The 27,435-nt window shown below is 44.7% G+C and overlaps 1 protein-coding gene across 7 annotated transcripts in view; it reads left to right on the forward strand.

The window, feature by feature from the left end:
* Positions 1–27,435, forward strand: part of Arhgef3 (Rho guanine nucleotide exchange factor 3) — a 310,353-nt gene that overhangs the window by 101,294 nt on the left and 181,624 nt on the right. The window contains exon 1 of one of the 7 annotated variants that reach the window (XM_013065443.3): positions 19,814–19,966. The exons of the other annotated variants lie outside the window; for them this stretch is intronic. Coding sequence (XP_012920897.1) covers positions 19,916–19,966 — 51 coding nt within the window. The 5' untranslated portion in view covers positions 19,814–19,915. Of the gene's footprint in view, positions 1–19,813; positions 19,967–27,435 lie in introns of those variants that run through there. 7 annotated transcript variants of the gene reach the window in all.

Here is a 27,435-nt window from a genome sequence, read left to right on the forward strand (position 1 = left end):
TAAAACTTTTTGAAAAGGCCAGGCCAGTTGCTTATGGGATGTGCCTCATTATTTGCATGTATCTGGCTGCTTCCTTATGTCATTTAATGTGTTTCTCTGTCCTGTTTTTTCTTATGAACTGGTAATTTAGGTCTGCAGACTTGATTTGTTTTAGGTTAAATGTCTCTGGGGCAGGGAAAAGTCCTCAGGCAGGTCAGCTGCTTGCATTGCAGATAGAGGCTCATGGGTTGCATTGCTATTGAGAGGGCGGCTTGACCTGCACAGGAGAGCTGAGGACTCCTGTCCCCGAGTGGGCTCCCCACAGATTCCCTGGTGGGCATTTTAGACAGAGCTCTTGGCAAAGAAAAGCCACTTGCTCCGTTACCTCAAGAAAGTGGCTGTTTGATCAGACAATAAATAAGCAGTTGCAGGAGCCAGGATTCCTCTCTGTGGGCTGTTTTCATTTCATTTCTCTGTCTGCTTTCATTTTCTATGGATCTGTAGGTCATGCTCCCAGTGTCTCCTGGTGTGTGGCAGTTTGGGCTTGTTGTGCTGCCAGTTTGGAACCAAATTGGCCCAAACTTTCAGCATATCTGTCTCCCACAGTTCCCAAGCTGGTCTCCTTTGTCCCATCCCAAAGTCCCCAAGGAAACTGATGGCATTAGCTCATCTCTCTTGCACTTGACTTCACCAGTGATGGGCAGGCTTCTAGACTGCTCCTCAAGGGGCTTCCCTGCCCTCTGGCCCCGTTGTCTGTGGCCAGAGATTCATGATGATGGATCTGCCATTCACCAGCTTGGGCATGTTGTCAACCTCTCCAAGATTGAGACTCCCCATCTGAAATGTGTCTAGATCACGGGCTTCTTGTAAAGACTAAATTAGATAATTTATATCAAGTGCTCAGCATCTGGTCTGTGGCATGCCTAGCTCTCAGTAAATCCTTTCCTCCCCCACTCCTGCCGCTTTATCTCCTACCTTCAGCAGGAGCTGTGGGCACCATGGTTTGGGAAGTGGGGTAAATTACCTGGGAAGGGAACATGGGGAAGATATCCTAAAACATTTCTAGTGTACTAGAAAGACTTTCCTTTTTCCTAATGTTTTTTCCATTTTATAAAGTGATAAATTTAGACCCTGGATTATGAGAGACTGAGTCTGGGCCATTTGGTTTTTGCATATGTTCACTATTAAGTAAGAAAGACATAGCGGATGCGCGTGGGAGTATGTATCAGCTTAGAGGGAGGTAAGAACACTTCTTTGGAAAAAGCAGTTGAATGAACTTTAAATGGAGTCTGGATATATTCTTCAACATTCTTTGTATTCGTTCTGATAGGTGTTGACTTACAGTTGAGCAGTTGGTTCTGAGCTGAGTTTATTTTGCTTACCTCTCTGTGCTGTGGCAGACTGGTACTAAACTGATTATTCTTGGCTTCTTAGCCTCAGCACCTCAGTTGCCCAGTGAAAGCATCCAACAAATGACTGCATTCCTGTCGTGTTTGTGGTTTTGATGTGGAAAAATTAGCATCTTGTTTTGATGGATCAAAATAGATTGTTTTAATATTGAGGTGACCCTCGAAATCATTGACCTCAGCAGGTCAGTCTAAAGACTGGAGATTTATTTTGAAGTGTCACTTTTCACCTGCAGAATTAATCAGCTCTCCTTTCCCCCTGCTTGGGCTTGAACTCAGGGCTTCTCGCTGAGCTACATCCTTAGACCTTTTTTTATTTTTTATTTTGAGACAGCATCTCATTGAGTCACTAAGCTTGCCCAGCCTGGGTTCAAATCTGTAATCTTCCTGCCTCAGCCTCATAGAGTGCTGGGATTACAGATGTGAACCACTACACCTGATTTGTTAGTTGGCATTTAAAAAAGTGAGCATTTGAGATGCTGATGAGAGTGCTGTAGGGGAGGGACTGTCATGAGCATTTGGTGTTAGTGCTACTTGGGCATCTTTTGGGAAAGCAGTTTGACTATTTTTGCCAAGAACCATAAACACATTCATTGTATTGACCCAATAGTTTCACTTACAAGAAGTGACTTTTTCTAGTCACTATGTTTTGTGTCAGCAGCAGTTATGATAAGAAAAGTGGAAAATGTCTAAATATCCAATAATGTGAGGCAGTTGGTGTAAATTGTGGTTTGTCCAGATGGTGAATATTATGGGCCACAAAGGGACGTTAAAGAAGAGTGTTGGTTCATGGAAAATGTTTATTGTTATGTTTTAAAAGCAAGAAACAAAATTAAATATATACAGTAATCATCCTGGCTATGGAAAGAATCATTGAAACAATTGAAAGAAAATATGTGAAATAATAATAATAATGGTTTCATCCCTGTAGATGAGGTTATAAATGACATTTTTTTTCTTCATTTTGTTTTGACTTTCCCAAGTTTCTACAGAGCGCATAGATCATCTTTATATTTAAGGGAAGAAAACTGATGTAAGACAAATATTTGAACTACAGTTTTGAAGAGAAGTCTTACATTTAAGACCTAGGAATAAAATCATCTCTGATGGGTAAGAGGAATGAGTCTAAGTCAGAGGAATGAATCTAAGTCTGGCCTCAGTCCCACGGTTTACTTAAGATGGAATTTTAAAATATGGCATCTGTTTGTGGAGGAGTTTCATGTGTGAGAACTTGGTAAGGTGAACTTAGAGGAATTTTGTCTTTGTTTTCTAGCAGCAGCAGAAATCCCATAAATCTTACTTGGGTATTTGAGAGAGTGGGAAGTACCTTAGCAAGTGTGGATACTATGTCCTTAGCCAAGAGGGAGGCCATGACTCTAAAACGACTGTCATGGATAAGTAGTAGTAGTATTCCCACATTGTTTTTATAGCTAGCTAGCTTTGTTTTCCTTTCTTCCCCCCTCCCTCCCTTCTTTCCTTTTTTTCAGTACTGGAAATTGAATCAGGGCCTTCTCACTGAGCTATATCACCAGCCCTTATTTTATTTTGAGATAGAATCTTACTAAGATGCTGAGACTGGGCTTAAACTTACGATGCTCCTGCTTTGTCCTCCTGATTCAGCATGGGAATACAGGTGCACACCATCACACTTGGTGTTTTGTGGGTTTTTTATTATAATACTTTAACATCATTTTAGGAAAATTTTAGGAATTCCTAAATTCCATTTCCTAATTCCATTTTAGGAATAATATCATTTTAGGAAAATTAAAGAAAGATACCCAATATGGAAGTCTAGGTATTCTCCTCTTGGCTTAATTTGTTATTGAGACCCAGAGGGTTACAGATTGCAAATTTGTGTTAGGGATTTGTGGGTCAAAAAGATTCTTGGGTTTTATCTGTTGTGGTGGCACATGCCTGTAGTCTCAGTACTCAGGAGCTGAGGCAGGAGAATCCCTCAAGTTTATAGGCCAGCCCAGGCTACATAGTGAGTTCAAGGCCAGCCTAAACTGCATAGCAAGACCCTGTCTCCAAAAAGATTCTTGGGTTTTAAAAAAATGCCTTCTGCCTCACAGTATGTTTCCCATCATGGAATTCATGTGGTTAAAATCGAACATGTTTTTTGGGCAGTGGGGGAAAGAACCTGTGCCAAGCATCAATAAGTTCACAAGCAATTTCCCAAACTTCTCAAGAAGGAAAAAAGGCTTGAAGTTTAGACTGGAATAGCCTTTTCAAGTGTACAGAACTGGTACAAAGGGACTGGATTTGCTGTTCTGGAAACATAATGAAGCCTCCTGCTGCCTGTTCTTTCAGTCTTGATTTCATGCTTTTTTTGTTTTCCTTTTTAAAAATGTGCTCATCTCATTATCCAGAGTGACTAAGGGGCCCAGCATATCTGCCACAAAAATACTTGTCCTCAATTCACTCTTCCTTCGCTCTCGACACCTGCAGCTCAGGAAGTGACTTCTCCATCTTGCTACATTTGTCACCCTGATGTCCCGGTTCGGAACATTCCCTCCCGTGGGCCTGGTCCCCCAGCTGTCTCTCTGTTTGAAGACAGGCTCTTTCCCCCCTCTTATCCACCTGCCTTCTATTTCTATTTTAGGGTTTTGGCTTCACGATTAAAGTTGCCTATTATACCCCTTAAGTGTAATTTTTATGTTGTTTCATAGCTTCAAACTTTTTGAGTGCAGTAAGAAATAGTCTTGCTACTGACTCAAAGGTAAATGTTTTAAAAAGAGTAGTGGATAAGAGTAGGAAGGCCGGGCGTGGTGGTGCACACCTGTAATCCCAGCACTCGGGAGGCTGAGGCAGGAGGATCAGCTCAAACTCAAGGTCAGCCTGGGCTACATAGTGAGACCCTGTTTTTTTTTTTAAAAAAGAAGGAAAATCCTTATTGTGGGGCCATAAAAAAGACAATCCAGGTGTCAATTAATTTGTTTTAGTAGTTCTGGTTAAAAAAAAAAATTAAACAATTGATACTGACATTCACGTTACCAGAAGAAACACAAAGTCGGCTCTTCGTGTGTTTCCCTAAGCCAATGATGGCGAACCTTTCAGAGCCTTCAGTGGTACAACTACCATGCTGCAACACGCATGCCATAGGCTCACCACCACTTCCCTAAGTTGTCTTCTGTTTCTTAGTCTTCACACCGGCTTTAGTTCTAAGAAGAGCCCAATCTCTAAACTCTCTGGTTTAGCAGTAGGAGGGGTTACAAACATTTTCACCTGTTGTCAGGTGGGTTTATTTAAACACTTTCACCCTGCTCTTGCTGCCCATAGCACTGGGCTCCTTTCTGCTGGCCTGGCAGAGCTTCCAGTGCCGTGGAGAGGGGATGCTTTCACTGCTGTTATGTAATGAAACAGGGTGGCTGACTGCCGTTAAAAACAAGATGCTTGGGATTAGTTGGATGATTTTTAAGACGCCTGTCAGCTGGGGAAGTTGCAGCCTATGAGATGAGGCAGTGCTCAGGTCCCAGGGGACCCCAGCCACTGATGGCCTCAGGAAGGTGGCTGTGCCCGCAGGGGGTGGCCCACAAGGACAGCAGGAGGAGAGTCCGTGACTTGGATGAGGACCCAGGCAGATGAAGGCCAGAGGTTTGGTGTGTTGTCCTTGGAGGCTTCAGGTTCTTTGTACCTCAGAGGATCCACAGCTAGTCCAGAAACTTCGGTCAAGGGAAGAAGTTAAGCGCATCTAAACAAGGTTTTCCTAGTTCTAGAAAAGTCCTGCAGTGAACTGTGAGTGCAGTAGCTCAGATGTGCTGAGGCCTTGACAGAGCTGGGAACTTTAAGGATGCATGGTGCTTGATTTTACTCCTCTCTTAGGATAGCACCATTTGTCACCATGACATTTTTTTGGTCTACTTAAGCCCCTGCATGTCTCCTAGTCAGGTTCTCCAAATGTGGTCTGGGCATTAGCAACAGCACCCAGACTAGAGATGCAGAATCTCAGGGCAGGGTCTGCAGTTCACAAAGATTCCAGGCAATTTGTACACCTCAGGGTTTGAGAAACGTTCCGCTTTGGGGGTAGCCTACATTCAGCTTCAGATACTGTTGGCTCAGTAGGGCTTTTCTCTGAAGCTCGTTGGTCAGGACTTGGGGTGATGGAAACTGACACATGATTTGTCCTCTTTTGCTAATAAAGGAAGTAGGACTGGGGTGAATTTCGCTTAGTACTTGTGATTCTAGCCACTTGGGAGAGAAATTATTAGCACAAAACTATGACTTGGACACAATGAAAGAGGCTACCAGTAGGATTAAAGCTCTGGTGTCCCCCCACCCCCTTGCTGTGACCTCCTCTCACACCCCAGAGCCCTCAATGCTGGCTTTCCAGCATTCTTTGTGCCTGGGCAGGTCTTCCTGGAGCTCTGTAATGCAGAGGATGTCCCTTTTCTCAGTGCACACACAGTAGGCCTTTTGCTGACCTTGGGGTGCCATCTGTGCACTGACATGTGGCTCATGGACAGTTTGTGAGAAAGTGTTCATAATAATGAAGAATGGATGTCTACTTCGCTTCCTCGCTGAACCCATGCGTTATGTAATGCATTTCCTGCCCGGCTCCAGTCCTGGCTGCTGTTTTTGTGGTTGTGCCACAGGAGAATATAGCCATTTTGGGGTTTAACATGTTCCTGCCAACTTGAACCTCCGGTGGTACAGGCACGACTGTCCCCTGGGTGGCTCGTACATCCTATGGGACTGTCCCATGGCACCCGATGGGAAAATCTTGCCTGTATCACCAGTGGTTCGGAGATGGTGGGAATATAACTTGCTCAAATCAGAGCTTCCTGGCAGTAAGACGTATGAAGTACGGCCACATTTTAAATGTATTGAATCCTTCTTAGCCGTGGCCATTTCTTGGACTCTCTTTCCTTTTGTTTTTTTCCTTTTTCTTTTTCAAATGGCAGTTTGCTGGGGGCCAAGACACATTTTCTATTGTTATGTCACGCTTCTTCAAATATGTCTCCATTTCAAGCAAGATTTGAGCAGAGGGGCTGGGGATTTAGCTCAGTGGTTCCGGTGCCTGCCTTGTAAGGGCAAGGTCCTGAGTTCGATCCCTGGTACCAAAAAAAAAAAAAAAAGAAGAAGATTTGAGCAGAGGCTAAATTGATTACAGGGCTCAAGTGGAACCCCAGCACAATGCAGATTTAGGATGCAAATCGTGGTCTGCAGTAATTGTAGCTGGCACCATTGTTGTCATGACGGTGCTTTCACAGTGGGAGGTAATGAGGGGAGAGCAGAGCCTGAAGGACACTACGGGGTGCTTTCAGAGCCAGTCTCCAGGCCTCAGTGGAAGTAAGATGTGTGTCTAGGTGCTGCTGCTAATAAGCTCTGTGATTTCGGGCCAGGAACCCATCCTCTGTCTGTCAGTCCTTCCCCCACAGGGTGGTGGTGGTGACGACAAGGTGACCACGTGGTAGGATACTCAACACTGTGCCTGTGTTGTAGTGGGTGCTCCAAACAGAGTGTTTTCCTTCATTGCCTACAGGAGCCATGAGGGTCTGCAGCTGGGCAATGTGCCTTTCCTTGGGAGTAATTCCCTCATGCATGCTGCTCGCTCTCTCATCCTGTAGAGGGGCCACGCTGTGTCCTCCTCACACTGCGCATGTCTGCAGAGCTGAGGGCTGGCTTGGTCAGTTTCCCTGCATGTCAGTGTAGTTGTGTGCCCGTTGGTGGCTTTTAACATCTCGGAGCCTCAGGTCTTCTCATTTGTAAAATAGATATCACGATTGTATGTGATTCATAGGGGTGTTGGGGAGATTTCTGTGAAAAATACATGTAAGATGGAGCCTGAGTGCTTGACACAAAATATGAAAGGGACAATGTTGTTGTCAACTTCGTAGAGAGGAGGAAATCAAGGTTCCACAGGCTGAGTGACTTTCCCAAGTCTTCTTCAGCTCATACATGGTGAAGCCCAGACTCTGGGCCAACAAACTGGCTTTGGGTCCATGCTGGGGACCCCAACAGTGTGCCTTCAGGTGGTTGGAAATCACCGACATGCACTCCCCAGGCACCTGCTTTTGGAGCTGCCCTCCTCAGAGCCCTCATTTTTTTTTGACAAATTATTAAATTGGTTTAAAGCAGGTGATAATAATATCACTACTTCTAAATTATATAATGTTATATATCTTGTATTTAAAATATGCATATTAATGTTATGTATCATTATTATATATAAAACATTATGTATATTAATATCCAGCAATAGCTACTTGCACAGATTTGCATTCCTATCAGAATTCTCAGTATCAGCACTCCTTAGTGGCCTTCATTGTGGTGTCTAGGGCTTATTGTCCATGGTTCCACTGTAAAATTTATCCAGTCTCTAGGAAACTGTTATTGTTATTTACTATGTCCTAGGGATTGTTCTTAGTCCCTCTCTCTCTCTCTCTCTCTCGCACACACACACATGCACGCACACACACATCAACTTATTTGATGCTCACAATCACCTTTAGCAGTGGGTGCTCTTATCTCCATTTAGCAGATGAAGAAATGAGGCACAGAGAAGTTAAATGCTAGAGGCCACAGGAAGTGACAGCAGTGGGATTGACCCAGGTTGTCTGGTGTAGAATTCCTGGCCCTGACTGGCGTACTACATTGCCTTTACTTGTTTCCAGTCTCCTTTCAGGATGCTGCGCCATCTCCTTGACTGTCCTGGTGTTTCCAGATCTGCGTGGCTGGACATTTGACATGATGTTTCCTAGGGCATCTGGTACTATATGTGTTCTGGCCTCAGGGTGTCGTGCCTGGGCCTCCTCCTGTAGCCCAGTGCTCATTCAACCCAGGCGGGCTTTTGTGTCCAAACCACACCCATTCTTCCTAAAATACAAATCAGCCTCTTATTTCGATGACGACAAACCCAGAAGTGTGGTGCCCACTGTCACATGGGTGATCTGGGCAAAGGTGGTGGGAGCTCTCCCCTCAGTTATCCACATGACGCTCGGGAGGGCACACCCACTTCACTGCTTACACAGCAAGGAGCACATTTCTGTGAGATGCATGGAAGTGGAACATGCTTGTTGTTCTTATTATAACTGTGTATTTGTAAGGAGATGATATCGAAACACCTCACCAGTTATTGTACAGCCACAGCCATTCTTCTTGACAAAAATAATTTATGTCTGGTTATGCAGCTGTTCTTGCTGAAAAGCCTGCTCTGGTTCCCCATTTCCTCTAGGATAGAGCTGGCATTCCTGCCTTGGCTCCAAATGCTCACCTCCTAGGCTTTCTGTCTTGTCCTTTCTGTGGGTCCTTTGACTGTCCCCTGCTTCCCAAATCAGCTGTGCTTTTCCGGGCTTCTTGTCTGGGCTCCGGCCCCTCCCCTTAGCCTGGCAGCTCCTCTGGTGAGATCCTGAGAATTGTCCCCAGCTTCTTCCCCTGTGTCCCCAATGCTCCAAGGCCTTGGGACTTGGCAGGCAGGTCCCCGTGCCCCTGGCCTATGAGCTTCTCCCAGGTTCTTTTGCATGCCTGGTGTTCTGACCAGGGGGCTGGATCATTTCGGTTGAACGGGAAAGGCTGGTTGTACCTTTGCAACTTTCAGGCTGCATTTCTTCCCCTGAGGAGGGTGTGTGGGTGCTAGGAGGAAGAGATGGACACCAGCCCAGCCCTGAGGGTATCGCCTGGCTCGTGGGACAACTTCCTCATCCCTTCTGTGCCTGTTACCCTTGTCTATAAACTAGGGATAATAAAAGTACCTGTCTCCCAGGTACTTTATATATAATTAAATGAGCTTACCCTAACATCTGGCGTATGGCAAGCCCTCAGTCAATGGTGTTACTGTTGTTCTTAATAATGAAATGAGTGAATTACAGGATGCAATAAGTGCGAGAAAGGAAATCCACACTGTGTCATGACAGAATGAGGTGAGGGATTTGAGGGGCATGGTCCTTCAGACGGCCTGGCAGGGAGGGCTGCTTGTGAGCTGAGGCTGCAAGAGGAAAAGGATGCTGCTGCTATGTGAAGAGTTGGAGAAGAGTTTTTGAGAGGAGTAGCAAGTACAAAGGTCCTGAGGCAGAAAACAGCCTGGTGGGGAAGAGAAAGTGTGACCTCAGATTGGGAGGAGATGAGAAGAGTAGAATGAGCTAAGGTCCTGGAGGGAGACAGGGGCCACCTGGTGCAGGGCTTTGAACTAGGGCACAGTGTTTCCCAGTGTGAGAGAAGCCTTTTGGTCCTCACACTCACACTCATCTGTGCACATGGCTTGGTTTCCTGACCACTTCGGTGTTCACTCATGCTGTCTACTGTGTATACATGAATCCACCCCACGGAATAAGACCCACTGATGACTGAGTTAGGCAGAAAATGGATTTATTAAAAGGATCTAGAGTCAACTTAGAAGTATCTCAGAGCAATCTGGAAGGATCAGGGAACCAGAAACCACCGCAAATTACAGCACCAACACTTCTCCTAAGGACACCATTGCTGCCTCTGGTGTTGAGGTAGGTGCCACACTTGGCGTCCCCAGTGCTGCCATCTGCCTGCCCCGCTTCCTCTGCGAGCATCCCTGGCTGGTGTGGGTCCTTGCTTTAGTGATAATGGAAATTAAAACTGAAGCAACAGTTTGAGTGTACAGGCAGAAGCTTTCATTGGAAGGTGAGAGAAGGAAAGGCCTCCAGCGGCAGTAGCTGGAAGGGTCACATTCCGATGAAGAGGAACAGACTGGCCACCCACAAAGGGCCAGGGTCCGATTTTATGTGGTGCTACTGGCCGAGGGTCTGGCCGATGGTGATCTCAGTCTCGGTTCCCTAGCTCAGAGGAACCTGCATGCTCAGAGTAATCTTAGTCACGTGAGACTCTCTGGAATCCAAGGTGACCGCAGGTTTAGGACAGTGAAGACTGGGCAGAGCTGACTGTCCCTGCAAGTCTTTTATCCTGGTGTCCTCAGGCTTGAAGGGTGATGAGATAGGGTAGGTAAATGTAGGGCTAGTAAACTCTGTCTTCCCAGCTTTTAGCCAGGCATCCCTAAATGACAAACATGGCTGTATGCAGAATTGAGAAGAATTTGACTGAGTTTTGTTCTATTTTTACTTGCCTAGTGGGCATTTGTAGGCCCAAGTGAAGTCACGGATTTTAACAAAAATCACTTTTAGTCCCTATTTTTAAAGGGGAAAAAAATCGTGCTTTTAATGAGTGACAAGTTAAGGGCAAGTAGTTTGTCCTCTGTCCTTGTAGTGGTCTGACTGTGCCTTGATGGTGACATAAGTACTGCTACTCTTGCAGGCAGGGCCTACACTGTCCCCACTGCCTGACACCCAGCTTCCAATGCCAAGTCCATTGCTGAGGAGCAGACTGAGCCCAGCCCCTGCTCAAGTGCCCTGGGGAAGTGACTGTGTGGTCTGTCACCTCCTGGTGGAATCTGGGCTCTGGCTCCTGAGTAGGGGCATCCCCCAGACTGGAGGGGAGGCAGCTGCAGGGCATTCGAATGCACCCATGGCCCTCAGAGACCAGGGTGAGGAACACTGGAATCACTTGGCCTCTGCAACGCTATCTAAGTGGTGGTACTTTAAGAAAGGTCTGACTGCTTTCCTCCTAGACAACAATTTTTAAAAAATAGTGCCGAATTTGGAAGTAATTATTTCCCATTATGATAAGAGGGTAGCAACAATGTTTAAAAAATCAGTTCAGTTTGTTCAGGTGCGTGGGTAACGTGCTTCCCCCGTGTTTATCGCAGACTCGCATTCCCGTTGGAAATGCCCTGGCCATTGTCAGTGCTTATAATTGCTTTTTGTTGGGGCCACGTGGGGCTTATTGTCAGTGATTTGGCTGCAAAGTTTATTGTTTATTGAAGGTGGTCTCCAGGAAGCTGCATGCGGAAATCTGCCCGCCTCACCGGGAAGTCTCACTTAAAGGAGTAGCATCCAGGCAGAGCCCTCGGGAGAGGCGCCAGCCTTCAGCCAGAGCTGGTGCCCTTCGGTGGGAGCAAGCGGGACGCTCTTTCTGAGCATCCAGTGTTGGCGATTTCTGTCTCATTTGGATTTAACGGGAAAAGTGGCAATATTTATTCAAGTACTCGTGAACACATCCAAAACAAAAAACCACTTTCACTGTCATGCAGGCCCAGTGAATGCTCTGAGTCATGGGAGCACAGTCTTTAAAAAATGTTATTGGTACATCTTAGATGTGCATAATGATAATGGCACATAATGATAGAGAGCTTGTATGTGTACCCGATATATCTTGATTCTTCTTTTTTTTTCCCATTCCGCTCCCCTCCCTTCAACCCCTCTTTCCCCCTTTATTTACAAAACTTTGTTTCCATTTTTTCTTCTATTCTTTTTTTCTTTCCCTTCCTTCCTTTTCCCCCTCCCCCCTCCCTGGTTCCCCTTCCCATTTGAAAAATTTCTTCCCATTTCCCAGTATCTATTATACATTTTGGTCCTTATTTACACTTTCTATTTCTCACACCAGAGAAACCATGCAATATTTGAACACGTGTGTCTGATTTATTTCACTTTAGAGTATGGTCTCTAGGTGGATCCATTTAGCTAGAAATGTCTCAAGCCTATCCTTCTTTATGGCAGAGTAGTACTCCATTGTCTATAAAAACTACATCTTCTTTATCCAGTTATCCATTGATGGGCATTTGGGCTGTTTCCAAGATTCTGCTATTATAAACTGTGCTGCTATAAACATGGGTGTGCATATATCACTTGTGATATGATGCTTTCAATTTCTTTGGGAAGATACCAAGAAGAGGAATAGCTGGGTCAAATGGTCATAATCTTTTCTTTGTAGAACTCTTGAGCTTTTTAGATGGACACAGTAGTTTCAGGGAAGTCAGCATTATAATATTATATATATAAATTATATATATAAATATATTTTATATTTAAAAATAAATATGGCTTAAATTTTAATTATCTTCTCATAGTTTGTCCTGTTGGAAGAGGGGACATGGAACATTGTGAATTTCCATTGCCTTTTTCTTCTTAGCTGTCCAACTGATAGCTTTTGTTTAAATCAGGATAAAAATGAAACTATTTCAGGTTTGGTATGAACTTTTCGACTTGCTAAGAGGACAATTTGAACCAGTGTCCATAATTTCATCAAAAACTTCCTCTTTGATAAAAGATAAATTATTATTCTACTTCTATCTTTTGAAAAATATTTTAATTAAGAAAACATTTAACCCTATAGGAAAATAGAATAGAATGGTGACCCTAGTGTCCCCATTGTATATGCTTCCTATAACCACTATATTGTTATCCCAGCATCCTTTGGGCAGTGCATTTGTTTACATAGTGACTATCCTGAGCGTCACTAGGGCAGGTGTCATTTCAACCAGTTGATTATTTTATTGAATAAAGTTGATAAAAGTGTCATTTTTATATTTCCTATTATATTATCTTATAAAAATTAGCAAAAAATATGCAATTTTGGTCATCCTGTATTGAAATAATTGGACTGGAAAGTGGTTAAACATGTGTCAGTTAGGGAGGAATCATTCCTGTTTTACACATGAGGACGTGAAATGACCTACCAGGTCCTCTGACCAGTAAATCGCAGAGCCAGAAATCACAGACCCCCCGTATTAATTTAGTGTTTATTATTCCAGCCAGACAGTTATCCCTAAAGAGATACCTAGAGTCAAAATAATGGTGAGAAACTTTTAAATAAAATTGATTTTTTTCTTTTGTTACATATAATTAGCTCAGAAATTCAGTGTGTCGAGTTATTTTTTGGTATGAGCAAATTACTTCTTAAAATCCTCCTGAGTATTCATTTACGCCTCAGAACTACCACTCCTGACCCCATAATCAGACTTCCACTCCTAAATGCTTTGGAAAGTATAAGGCCAGATATCTCATTTCCAAGTAAGGAAGCTCTCTGGCTGATAGACATCAGCTAATCAATTTTGAGACCTTTTTTCTTCCTAAGAACTGGGCAGAGGTCAGCAGCCCACAGCAGTTTCACTTCCTACTGACATAAAAGGAAGGGGACCTGACAGTCTCTTGTAAACGCTCTGCCCAGGGGGCTCCTGTTTCTAAGAAATAAATCCAGTGAGCTTTTCTGCAAGTGCCTGATCTACCCCTTGCAGAAATTCTCCAGGCCGCTTCTGTTAGAAGTGAGGCACTTCGGAGACTAGGACATGCGCTACTTCACAAGTTTTACCAGAAGATGGCCGTCCCTTTTTAGGGTTCACTTTTTTTTTTTTTGGTACCGGGGATCGAACTTGGGTCCTTGCGCTTGTGAAACAGGCAGCATAATCACTGAGCTAAATCCTCGGCCCCCAGGTTCACTTTTAAAAATAATTGTTTATGTATCAGTTGCCAAAATAATGTGAAGAATTTGGTTATTAAAGTTCAGATTTGTTTACAGAGAAATATACAACACACAAGCAATTGCTCACAGCAGAACCATAGAGATAAGCACTCAGGATTAGCCCTGGGTAGAAATCGGTGGAGGCTTCCATGCTAGTGTACCATTTATTTTTAGTTCTTGTGTTGAAGCCATAGATGAAGACTTTTCTATTTATTCATTCTTGACCTTGGGCAGCCAGGTCTGTTCCCACATTTTTCTCATCATTTTGTAATCTTGTTGAGCTTGGATGTTAAGCAGGACTCCACAGAGGGGCAACGTTTTCAAATGGTCAGAATCTCTTTAGTTACCCCACCTTGTGTCCAGAGGTCCTGGCATGGGGTGGTGTCTGCCCCTCCCTCATTGTTTGTCCACAGTTCATGGTGAGGGCCAGAGTATTCGTTCACATTTTGCTTGGGTTAACCACACTTTCGGCACTGAGGAGTGGACATGAAGACATTCATTGAAAATGTCTGTCCAGAAGTAAAGTCCCAGGCCCTTCTGACTCTGAAGTTCTTTTTCTCACTGTCTTGCTGTGCATTATATCCCTCTGACAACCTAGTAACACCGCAAAATGCTTTTGTACCTACTCTCTCAGCCACAGCATAAAGTTTTGGTTTTTCCTAGTCTTCCTAAATTTGCAAAGAGCCTTGGAAATGGAAGATCTGTGAAATAACACTTTTCTGATGTTGGATCCTTGGTTAAATCAATGGGCAATATACTGTCCTAAGTTGGTCCCTGCTACGATTCCCCCTCCCCTCTTTTTCAGTACTGAGGATTGAACTGACAGCCTTCACACTGAGCTACATCCCCAGCCTTTTAAATTTTTTATTTTATTTTATTTTATTTGGTACCGGGGATCTAACTCAGGACCTTGCACTTGCAAGGCAGTAATTTTTTTTTTTTTTTTTTTAGTACCAGGGATCAAACTTGGGTCCTTCCACTTGTGAGGCAGGCGGTGGAGCCACTGAGCTAAATCCCTGGCCCACAAGGCAGTAATTTTTTATTTTGAGACAGTGTCTTGCTGCCTAAGCCACTAAGGTGCCCAGGCTGGGCTTGAACTTGTGATTCTCCTGCCACAGCATCCCAGAGTGCTGGGACTACAGGCATGCGCCATCATGCCCAGCAAACATCCCATTCCTACTGAGATAGTTTTACTTATTCTTTTTCAATTCAGTTTGGAAAATTATCAAAAATTTCAAACATCAAATAGGATATAATTAAGGATGTTGAAAATCTCTTCCAACTCTAAGTTTTTGTGTTGTCTATGGGGTCTTTGATACAAATAGGAAAGAGATTAAACTACTTTCTTTCTTTCTTTTTTTTTTTTTTTTTTGGTACTGGGGATCGAACTCAGGACCTTGCACTTGTGAGGCAGGCACCAGAACCACTGAACTAAACCCTTGGCCCCTAGGAAGAGATTAAAGAACCAGAATACAATTCAAATGAAAAGAACCACCATGACTTGCTAATTTTTATTTTATTTTATGTTTTTGAGACAAGGTCTTGCTGTGTAGTCCAGGCTGGCCTTGAACTCACTGTGTAGCCCAGACTGGCCTTAAACTTGTGGCAATCCTCCTGCCCCAGGCTCCCGAGCACTGGGATTACAGGTGTCCGCTACAACACCCAGTGCTTGCTAGTTTTTTGGGGGTTTTTTTGGTACCAGGGATTGAACTCAGATCCTTGCACTTGTGCAGCAGGCGGCGAAACCACTGAGCTAAATCCCTGGCCCTTGCTAACTTTTAATGAAGATGGAATTCTATTAAAATCTAGCCATTTTGTTTTATGTAAATGAAATTCTCACAGCCTTGATGAATATGTTCCTTGTAATATCGTATCTTTGCTGAAGAAAATGCTTGAAACTTCTCAACAGAAAATGCCTTCAGCAATGCAGAGTAACAACACAAGAAATATAGCACTTGGCTCCAGTGATGCCACAGAGGGTTGGTGGCATCTCAACTAGGTCCCCGTTTTGGTGCTGGTGTCTTTAGAGTCCAATGAGAGGTGGGCAGCAGTTTGGTTAACTGAGCGTGGGAGCACATGGGCCTGTTTTCTTATTATTACAGTGTCATGTAGGTGGTTTCCCACATAGAAGTGGGAGTCAGCTCCACACATTCAAAGAAAAATACCTTTCTCTGAGAACTTACCCACAACTTCATAGTTGGTTTTTCTGGTTTTCTTTCTTTCTTTCTTTCTAAGAGGCCAGTGAATTGTCTCCTTGTTTGCGATCCATGTCTTTTCCAGTGGTCTTGGCCAGTAATTGTCAGTCTTCAACATCTGAGAGGACGTTTCTGGCTGTTCTGAGGCTGTAGGCAGTTGGGTAGTGAGAGCTTTCAAGTTTGGCTCCCCTCCGGACCGACCTCACTGCCTCCAGGTCTTGTGCCAGGCCACTTTTTGGGATCTCAGAGTTTGTGTTTTGGTTTGGGGAGTTTTTTGGTTTGGTTTTGTACAGTACTTGCCAATTCACCCAGGACCTTTGCACTGAGCTACATTGCCAGCCCTTTGTCAGTTTTTTATCTTGAGACAGGTTGGTGCTAAGTTACCCAGGATGTACTTGAATTTGCAATCCTCCTGCCTCAGCCTTCCAGTGCACTGGGATGAAAGGCACACACCACCATGTCCAGTTGTCTTCATTTTTAACAATCTGCAAAGTAGAGATAATAATATTAGGTCTACTTTGGGACAGTTGTGAGAACCAAATGGAAAGAAGCATGATAAGAACTCATTCTAAAACATCAGAAATCTGCAGTCTCAATTTATGGTTTCAGGAATTGCAGCTTTCTGATGTTTTAATATCTGCGCACAGGTGCACTTTCATCATGAGCCAAGTTCTCTGCACCGGCAGCAGTAAGAGGAAAGAACAACCAAGAAGCAGCATTTCAAGTGTATCTTTCTTGTTTGCAGAATATCCACAGGGCAGGGCCAAGTGAGTTAAGGCTCTTCTATGCCACCATGTGCTCTGCAGCAAGAGACGAAAAATGTGTATGGCATGAGAGATCCCCTGATATTAAATGGAAAATGTAAGTGGTTGAATAATATTATCATTCACTTTTAGAAGAAGAAGAAAAAAGAAGATATTAGACCCAGCAACTTCTGTGCGTTTAGACAGAAGGACACATCTGGAAGGATGGCCACCAGAGGTGGCAAACTGGTGGCCCTTGTCTCATATCCAGCCAGCACTGTATTGTTGGCATGTACAGTGTCTTCTATAATAGTGAATAGTTGCTAGCACTGAAAAATTAGCAGATTTTACATAAAACTTGGAATTTCAGGTTTCTCTTGAGAAAACTGGAACGTCTGGTCAGCCTGGGCCAGTAGAACTTTACGGCCCAGCCAGCAGGAACTGAGCTAAGGCAGGCCTGCTTGGTGGTGCCCCAGTGCCCATGGGCCTTTTCGGTTAGGATCTTTCCCCTGTTCCTGAAGGCACCTGGGTTTATAACTCCCTGTCTACATCTGGCTTTAACCCCAGGGCCTCTGGTAAATAGGACTAGGGCCTTTGGGAAGGCCCACTTTTTACTTCATATTCTTCGGTATGGTTTGATTGTATTACCATGGGACTATATTACTTTTAAAACTTAAAAACCAGCAGAAAAACATATTTGAATACTCTTTAGTTTCCCAGATGCCCAGAGAGAAAACACCAGTTCCTTTATGAGCTACCATTCTGCAATTCAACATGGACTTGAACTTTGCAGGTCAGAATCTTCTTAGCGAAGTTTCCCTCTTGAGGTGCCGCCTTAATGGACCAGTTTCAGGATTGGAGTTCTTGCTTCCGGTCAGAAAGAGAGCAGTGACAGAGGAAATGGCTGTACCCTGGTGTTTCCTTCCTGTCTTCAGGCTGTGACTCTCCCCGGCCAGGGTGGCTGCTGGCCCTCCCCTCTCCCACTCCACTGCTACCTACTCATGCAAGTTTCACCTCTTCCACGAAAGGCTGTGGCCCACAGGTTTCAGTTCCCATTCAGTCAGCAGCCGGAAGTTAGGTTGAATCATTCTAGGATTTGTTGCTGTGACTGTGCCCCTCCCTCCAGGGAAACACACTGGTGTGTTCTGGTCATCTTACATTTCCCTAGGGGCTCACTGCAGCGAGACTGGTCAAGGCCTGAGCTCTTTGAAGTGGCTAGTTTGCAGTTCTTCCAGGAGAGGAGGGGCTAGGCTTAAAGAACCTTGCCGTGGTCCCCAGGAGCTCCCAAAGCTCATTAATCTCAAGTTGTTGACAGGCATATGAAATCTAGGACCCTTCCTGGACTGCAGGCTGGTGCAGGAAGCCTTCTTAGAATGTCTGTCCTTGCCCCCTCCAGCCACTGTTGAACCTCCTTGCTTTGTGGGGTGGAAGTGGAAAATCTCAAAAATGATCTGAAACCTGGCTTTTGGTGGGCGCTGCTCTGTGATTTAACACACATTTTTGAGCATTTCCTGGGTGCCAGCCCAAAGTGACCTGGATGCTCTCCTGTAAAGCAGGAGTCTTCTCACGGTGATTTCACTTCCTTCTTTGTCCAGACAGGTGTGACCCCCTCACACCCTTGAAGTAGACCCAAGCCCGTCAGTGCAGCCCCAGACCTATCCAAGTATTTGCATTTTTTTCAAAGCACCCTCGGGTCCTGCACCTCCCTGCTGTGACCCTTGCCTGTTCTTCAGCCTGCAGCATCCCTCAGAGCAGAGTGCTGACCTGTGTGCCTCTTGCCCTGAGAAGCCTATTTGTCCCCATAAAAAATGCATTTGCCAGGCTCAGTTATTTCCAGGCTCCTTCAACACTTTTTGCAAATTCCAGGCAAGCATGGAATGGGGTAAGTCTGCCTTCTGATACATAAGTGCTAAGGTTGAGCCTGGGTTTGAATCTCCTATTGGACCAGATGCTTGCTGACCAAATGGACCTGCTGCATTTCCTGGGTCCCAGCCCTACCCAGGGCTGAGAAAGAAGAAGGCTTTCAGAGTCTGAGCATGTGTAAAAAGACCTTGGGAAAACCTGGCTAAACCTTTACCGCTAAATGTTGCAATTAGAAGATTTTTGCAAACCAAATTCTATCCCATTAGAGAACTAAAGAAAAAGAAAGAAAGAAAGAAAGAAAGAAAGAAAGAAAGAAAGAAAACAATGGCTGGGTATAATCCCAGCACTCTGAGATCTGAGGTGGGAATGTAAATTCAAGCCCAAATTGGACAACTTAGTGACTTAGAGAGATCCTCTTTCATAACAAAAAATAACAAAGGACTGGGGATGTAATTCAGTGCAAAACCTCAATACTGTTTAAAAAGAAGAAGAAAGAAAGAAAGAAGGGAGGATGGAGGGAGGGAGAGAGAGAGAGAGGACACTGTTGGAGTAGGCTTCCTGGCCTAGAGACCCTGTGTGTGGAGAGAACGAGGACCTGGGTTGTCATGGGGACCCAAAGCTCGTAGGTCACAGTGAGACCACCTGCCTCACCCAGGGGGCCTGGGTTTTGTGAAAGGCAGGGAGCTGGGGCAAAGTGTTCATTCTGGTGAGATCCCCAGTCCATTTCTAGATGAGAAACGCCAGCCTTGAGTTACTTCCATAATATCTCCAGGGAGACCACAAGACCCTCTTGTGGTCCTTGACGAAAGCCAAAAGGGAGGTTTCTAGGAGCAGCTCTTTGAAAAGGGCGCTAAAGGGAAGATGCCTGATTTGTGTATGTAAAAAGAAAGAAACGGATGGGTGTGGGTGTGTAGTTGCTTTTAAGTTGGGACTCAGTGTGTGCTCTGGGTCCTGGGTCAGGCTGCTGATTCTGAGTGAAGTTCAAGGGAACTATTGATTCCTCTTTGAACCCCCAAAGCCCTCCGCCCAGAACCCCTTCTCCTAGTGATGTTTTCTTGGCTATCCATTGCCCCCAACATTTGGGACTGCAAAGTTCCAGATGTGAGGCATCACGCCCCCCCAGAGCTTCTGGGACACCAAGCATGGTGTTATGCGGGGACCAGTGAGCATTGTTTGCTTCTCATAGGCTGAGGATAGGCAGGAGAAACTGAAATTCTAGTGTGTCTTTGGGTGCCAAAGGCAGAGTGCTCTAAAGAGCAGCTCTAGCATGCAAGGAAACTGCTGGAGGTGGGGAGCCCCAGGCTGGCGTGGCTGTCAGCTTCTGACACTTATAACTGATGGCCCTTGTCACTTCCTGTCATGCAGCCCAGTGGCGGGGAGGAGTTCCTTCAGGGAAACCATGCTCGGCTCTGCTCAGAGAAGCCCATCTGTAAAGCTCTGCTGCTGCTAAAGGGCTGGGAAGCCTGGGTGGATGAGGACAGAGTGCCCCATGGTGTGGTGCTGCTTCTTTGTCCGGGCACAGGTAAGCTCCTGCTGCTGCTGAGCCAGGGATGCCTGCTCCATCTCCCACCCTGGCTAGGAGCTGAGACCTGGGAGGGCACAGTGGTCTCTTTACTTCCCAGGGAACTGGGCTGTGAGCTGCTATTGAACACACCTGGGTGATGCAGCCAGAGTCCCGCTTCACATTTGTATGAATCAGGAAAGAGCCTTCTTGTGGCTGTGTTTAGGGCCACAGTGTTGTGTGTGGTTGCAATGGTGAGCTCAGTGGCGTGCAGCGCAGTCCCTGCCTCCTTCAGCACCTGTGATTGGAGGAGGGCAAGGGCAGGGGCCCGTTCACTCTGCTCTGTGATGATAACATTTGAACATTTTCAGAAGACCCGTTTTGATTAAGGGGGGGGAAAGACAGAAACAAAGATGCATCTGTCTTCTGTTTTGACATTGTCGTTTGTTCACCAAGTGGATTTCCAAGAGCATTTTCTCTTCTTTGGATTAGACGATGGCTGAGTTTAGTCTGGGAAGTCCATTCCCCTTGGACAACTCTTCTGTAGATTTCCCTAAAGTGATCTTGGTGTGGAGAATGTGTTTATCAGTGGGAGGATGAAGTCAGAGGAGAGGGGACTCAGGCTTCTCATTCAGAGTGGTGGTACTGGGCTTGGCTTATTTTGGGAGAAGTGGCTGAAGACATATTGTTTGTTTGAGGGTAGGTCTTAAAGTTTCGGATAAGTCAGACTTACTGTTTAAAGGAAATACCTATTGCTTTTTCTATTCCTATCACTAACATCATCTCTGACAATCCTGGGTCCAACTCTCCCACGGGTCCATTACAGACATACACTTTTCAATTATTTTTAGGGCAGTGAAATTCGTCTAACATTAAAGGTGTCATCTTAGCCATTTTAAGTATGCAGTTCAGTGATACTAAATAGTTTTATAATCTACAACCATCTGCACTGTTCATCTCCACCACGCTTTCCACCTTGTGAAACTGAAACTCTACCCGTCCGCACGTTGCCACACCCCCAGTCCAACAGCCACCATTCTATTCTGTCTCTGATTTTGACTAAGTATTTCTGACAGATTGAATCAGTGTTTGTCTCTTTGTAACTAGCTTATTTCACTCAGCGTAACATCCTCACAGTTTATTGATGCTGTAGTATGCATGAGAGCAGCCTCTTTTTTAAGGCTAACTCTCCTTTTCATGTATATAACATGTTTTGCTCATCCATTCATCCCTCAATGGGCCTTAGGATTATTTCCATGTTTTAGTTGTTGTGAATAATGTTGTTATAAACTTGGTGCACAAATCTCTTTCAATTTTGGAGGGTGTATACCCAAAAGTGGCATAACTGGATTATAATTTTTCATTTTTTAAGGAACTACCATACCATTTTTCACAGCACCTGAACCATTTTACATTCCCACCTAGAGTCCACTAGCATCTGGTTTCTTCACATCTTTACCCACACTGGTCATTTTCTGGCTTTTTGTTTTTGTTTTTAAATAGTAGCCATCCTAATGCCCATGAAGTGTTATTACAATGTAATTTTTATTTGAATTGTCTAACGATTAGTGACACCAAGCATGCTTCCATGTATGTTATTGGCCATTTATATGTCTTCTTTAGAGAAATGTCTATTCAAGTTCTTTGCCCATTTTTGAATCAGATTTTTTTGGGGGGGCCGCTCTAGTTTTAGGAGTTCATCACATAATCTGGATATGTATCTCTTATGGAATGATATGCAAATATTTTCCTATTTTTTGTGTCCTTTTTATTGTATCGATATTGTACAGATGTGCTTTTTTGAGTTTGATTTTTTTCAGTGCTGGGATTGAACTCAGGGCCTCACACATGCACTCTACCACTGAGCTACATCACCAGCTCCGGACATTCATTTTTAATTTTTTCCTCTTACTTGGGGTAATTTATCTTTCATGGTTTCCCATTTCACTCATTAGCTATTTGCTCATTTGACGAAGAGTAATTTTTGAGCTTTGAAATATGGAAATTGCCAATATTTCAAATTATTTGCTACATTTGAGTGATGGTTAATGCTATTAGCATAGCTAATAGTTAATGTTATTACCAGTGTTCATTCATAACCATGTAACTAAGCACTATACTCATGTTAGTTGATGAGATTCTTACAGTACAATAGGGATTGGTTATTATTATTATTCCCAACTTGCAGATGGTAAAAACTGAGCTTCAGAGAAGCTATTTGTAGTAGGTCACCAGCTGGTTAGTGAATCAGACTTTAAACCCAGGCAGAATGGATCCAGAAATGACCCTTAGCGATTAGTGCTATGTGATGGTTTTGATTCTGGGGACCTTCCTGAATCTCATACCACAGACATCTGCACTGATAATTTGCTTTCCAGTCTTTTGTCAAGTCACTCCATTTCAGTGGATACTGAGTGTGTTCCAGTTAGCACCTAAGTAAGGGGCATCTATGACAAGTCACTTCTTCCTCTGGACACAGTTTCCCTACCAGTGAAATGACGATGTCTCTGAACTCATTTTAGCTTCAATATGAGCCTGTGGTATGCAGATATCTCATGCAAAAAGTAAAAACTAGTCTTCACATTTGTCGTATTTCAGAGTCAGATGATTTAATGAATGATTTAAAGCACACATTTCCCAAGGATATCAACTTGAACTCCACATGTAATTGGCTGGCTCTCTATTGATCTTTATTCTGCTCTTGCAAACGTTATTGAATGGATTTTGATTTCTCAGCTCTGAGTGTCTCAGAGAAAGGGTTGGGGGACATTGGGCCTAGATGTGTGAGGGAGAAGAGGGAAGGGAGAGATCTCATAAATTCATCCTCTTAGATCTGGCCAAGGTGGTTCTGTACCTGTGAAGAACTGGTAGTGTGATGGTTAAACGCATGAGTGTTAGAACCAGGCAGATGTAGGTTTGAATCCCAGTTTTCCTCTTAGTAGCAATGCACTCCAAGGCTCGTTACCAAACCTCTCTGAATCTATGTTCTCCTCTGTAAATGGGGATTATAAATAGTGGCTGGGAAAGAAGCTTTAACCCTGCCTCATATGATTGTCACGAGGAATAACTGAAGTAGCTCAGACAGTGCCTAGCAGGGTCAGTATTCACCAGATTTGAGCCCCGTCCCATGTCATGTTGATTCTAGAACGTGTGGGTGAAATGAATTCTGGATGTGTATGGGCTTAGCAAGAGCAGGGCTCCAAAGCATCTTATGATAAACGTGGACGTACCTTGATTTTTGTGGGGGTTTTTTGGTACCAGGGATCAAACTCGGGTCCTTGTGCTTGCAAGGCAGGTGGTGGAACCACTGAGCTAAATCCCTGGCTATAGTATGGTTTTTTTTTTTTTCTTTCGGTACCGGAGATCGAACTTGGGACCTTGCGCTTGCGAGGCAGGTGCCAGAACCACGGAGCTAAATCCCCGGCCCTAAGACCTAGCTTGATTTTGTGGAGGAAAAGGAGCAGCATATTCTGTGAAGATCGATACTGCACATTTAAGCTCCTCTTCCAGCCGTGTCTTCACAGCTTGCCCAACACTAGAATTGGGAGCTATGGAAAGGGAAGCTGATTCAAAGCATATCTGAAAAGATGGGTCTTGATAGAACCCTCAAATGTGTGATTCAGGGGACAAGGTCAGGGTGGTGACCCGATGGTGCACCAGGACAGAAACAATGGGTCTCCACAGGACGTAAATATAGCCACTGTGAATGTCAGGGAACCAGGACCCAGTACTGGCAGGGATCGGGGAGTGCTCAGGAAGCAGCCCCCAGGTGCCACCCTTGCTTATAGCTCCCTTTTCTTCCTGAAAAATTTCATCCATGTTCTGGCTTTTCCACCTCCGTGGTGCCCCTGCCTCAGCCTGGCTGCCTGGTTCCTTTCCCCATCTCTCCTTGCTATGTTCTCTGTGATGTTCACCCTTTCTCCCTTTCTTCCCTTGAGCCTCATAATCTCAAGGTGTTCACTTCCCAGTTCTCCCTCCAGGTGGGACTAAGAGTGCTCGGGCTGGGGGTTGGGAGTTTGGGGGTCCACGTTCCAGGTTCTGTAGTTCACCTCCGGCAGTGCTATCTTCCCTGCACCAGGTTCTTCATCTGGGGGCAGTAGGAATATGTGAGGTGTGACTGAAAACTGTGGTGAATGTTTAAATGTTTAAAAATTTATTACAGTAAAAACCACCTCCAGTCCCCTTTTCTTCTAACACACTTATCCCATAATTCTTGCCAATTTCTGAAGCAGTTCTGGGAGTCCCCTTTTGTGTCTTTAGTTGTGCTGTCGTGGCTGCCTCAATGTCCTGAATCAGTTAAAAACGTTTACCTTTCATGGTCTTTGGAGAAGAGCCAGAAATTGCAAGGTGCCAGGTTCAGTGAATAAGGTGGTTGAGAGCATGGCATAATGTGTTTATAAGCCTGCCTTTTGCAGCAGTATTCATTGAACGCATCTCATAAAGACTGTCACCAAAGAGGACTTTCAGACCTGCTTCAGAAGGTGGGAAGAACCATGGGATGAATGTGCTCAAAGTGAGGGGGAACATGTGAGGGGATTAATGGTAGAGTGCCTTTTACTATAATAAAATTATTTAAATTTAAACATTCACTGTATGTTTTGATCCTACCGCATACCTGTTAGGAGCCCAGATCCTGGAATAGGCACCTTGAGTTCAAAGCCTCATGTTGCTTCCTCTGTGACTTTTTACAATTTGCTTATCTCTGTGGCCCTCAGTTACCTCCCTACAGAGCAGGGATGATGATAGTACCTGCCATGTGGGCTGTGAAGAGTTTATAAAATAGAAGCTGGGAAGCCCTTCAACCAGTACATGTTCTTGGTGCTCAAAAATGCTCACCGTGATCATGACCATGATTTGTAGTTAAAGGAGCCTTGAAACAGGTCCATGTTTCTCCAGCTTTACTCATCTTTACCATATCCACGTACCACATTGCTGCTATTTGTAACTTACTATTTTTTTCTTAAATTGTCTAGTGTTTTTGGAGGGAGGTTATTTTGGTTTTAGGTGTTAGCCTTCTTTTTATGAATAACTTCATCCTAGGCAGTAATAGTCCTGAAATCACGGGTTGGATGTGTGTTTTCATGTTGCAATAAATATGTATGGGTCACCGCGTATGGTCTGAAATGATTTTAGTAGATTTTTTTGTTTCTGGTACCAGGGATCAAACTTGGGTCCTTCCGTTTTTGAGCCAGGCGGCGGAACCACTGAGCTAAATCCCTGGCCCATCTGAAATGATTTTATATCACATTGGGGTCCACTTTGCACAGTCTGGAGGCTGCAGAAGTCGTTACTCTGAGCATCTGAGGTCTAAGTTGCCACCTGCTAGTGATTTTGGCTATTTCGTCCCACTGGAATGAACAGTGACCCCATCCTTTCATCAGACCTGACTCCAAAATCAGCTTTGAGACTGATTCTGTGTCAAGTGTCAAGATGCTCAAAATATGCATCTTAGTAGCCTTTGCTGTCTTCTTTGAATAGGCCATTACCAGCTTAGAGAGGAAGTGAAACAAAATAACCTCATTTCTGAAATCCATGAGAGGCAGAGAAGCCAGAGCCACTCTCTGCCTGAAATCTCTGGAAATAGTAAAGGAGGCTGTCTCAGTCAGCTATAGTTGAGTAACAACCATCCCCAAACTCAGTGGCAAACAGTAACAAGCATTTATTCTGCCCAGAGGTGTGCAGATGGGCTAGGGTTACCTGGCCCGTATGGGCTCACATGTATGTATGTCTCTTGTGGAGGTCAGAAGGTCTGGAGGAGCAGGTTGGAACACACAATGTCTTGACATAGAGGCTCAGAATTGGCACATTGTCTCTTCCTCCCATATTCCATTGGCCAGAAGAAGGGCCAGGACCAAGCTATGAAGGAGGGCAGAGGAGGGCAGAAATATTTGTTGAGAATAAATTCATCTACCACAGACATCATCACTCAGCCTACACTTGTTGCACGTGTACTGTGTCCAATACTGTCCCCTTTGGCAGGGGCAGTGTAGGAGCAAAAATGATGAAGGCGATGAGAACATCTAACCTACACCCAATGGGGGAAAGGGGAGACTGGGTGGAGCCTAGCAGCAGGGAGGAGTCACATGAGGGTCATCCCACTGTGGGAGGAGAGGCAAGCTTCACACCACAGAAGCTCGGGTTCAAATCCTGTGAGCGTTTGCTTCCTCGTACTTGTTGTGGGCTGTTTTGTGTGCTGACGCTTCAGGCACCTGCAGGTGTTAACAAGCTAGCATCTGCACACACTCAAACTTTATGCTGCTCAGCCTTTCACAGTTTCTGAGTCACCAGCCCTCTGCCTCTCTGAGGTCGTGTGCGTCCTTGAGCGTCATCTTCAGAAAATCACACATAGTCAGGACCGTTTCTGTGCAGGCCCCTGGCCCAGGTGGAGAGTTCTGCTCTAATCATTCACTCCAGTTCCTCACCCTTCTCTTTCCTTCTCTTCCTTAAGAAGCTGATGTAGTGGAAGGGGCATCTAAATACCACTGTCAAGGTTAGAGCCTGACTCGCATCAGCTGCCTGCCCAGTGAGTGTATTCTAAATGACAAAGGTGAAGAAGGTATCAGTGGTATTTTGTTTGTTTTTGCAGAGGGTGACAGAAGTTTTGTACTGGATGAAATAGGAAATTGTATATCATCCATTGTCTTTATTTGATAGATTATGCAGCTGAGACCCAGAGAGGTTAATTTGCTTGTCCAAAGTCACACAACTAATAATAACAATAATAAAGTTAATGTTTGCCCTCAAGCAGATGACTTATGCTCAGATACTGTTAGGTCTTATTTACTTGGTACTTTTTTCAGAATGCAGTAGCCATTCTGATCTACCAGTGTTACAGGGCATGTTGCAAAACTGAGTTTTCTTGTCTTTTTGATCCCAAGCCAAAGACATGCATGACAGAATCCCGTATGCCTTGTCTCAACTGTAGAGTCAACATGGGGCAGAACCCTGTCCCCTCTTTCTCTGGCCTCCCCTTTCCACTCTGTCCCTCCATCCTCAGGTGGAGCCGCACAGACTGACAGCAGAGGTGGTGATGTCTGTACTGAGGCCAGGTCACGTGGAGGGCGAGGTGGAGTAGGGACAGAGCAGGGGAGGAATTTATTCCCGCAGAGTCCTGGAAATCTTATTTGGAGCCGTTCTTCTATTCTTAGCTTTGAAGGCACTTTGTTCTCTGGTGCATTGTTTTAACAGCACCAGGAAATCAGTTCCCGCTTGGGGTCAGCAATGCCACTGCTTCCTGCCTGTGGCCGCCCAGGTGGGACGTGTGGTTTGTTTCAGGGCTGGCCCTTTGTCAGCAGGATCACTGCAGACCTTCTGCTTTTGTTGCCAGTCTGTCTGCACAGGGCAGAGAAGGGCAAGGGGAGAAAGAGGTTCCAGTGAGTCTGTTTTGCTTTTCAGCAATATTAACTACAGTTATTTCTATGTAAAGAGAAAAATACTAAAATCTAGGTCTCAACAGAGCAATGTGCTTTCTGGAACAGCATTGTCCAGTA

The sequence above is a fragment of the Heterocephalus glaber genome, unplaced genomic scaffold (genome assembly GCF_053883595.1).
Source record: "Heterocephalus glaber isolate CG9 unplaced genomic scaffold, H.glaber_assembly_v1.0 deba00001472, whole genome shotgun sequence".
Lineage (NCBI taxonomy): Eukaryota > Metazoa > Chordata > Mammalia > Rodentia > Bathyergidae > Heterocephalus > Heterocephalus glaber.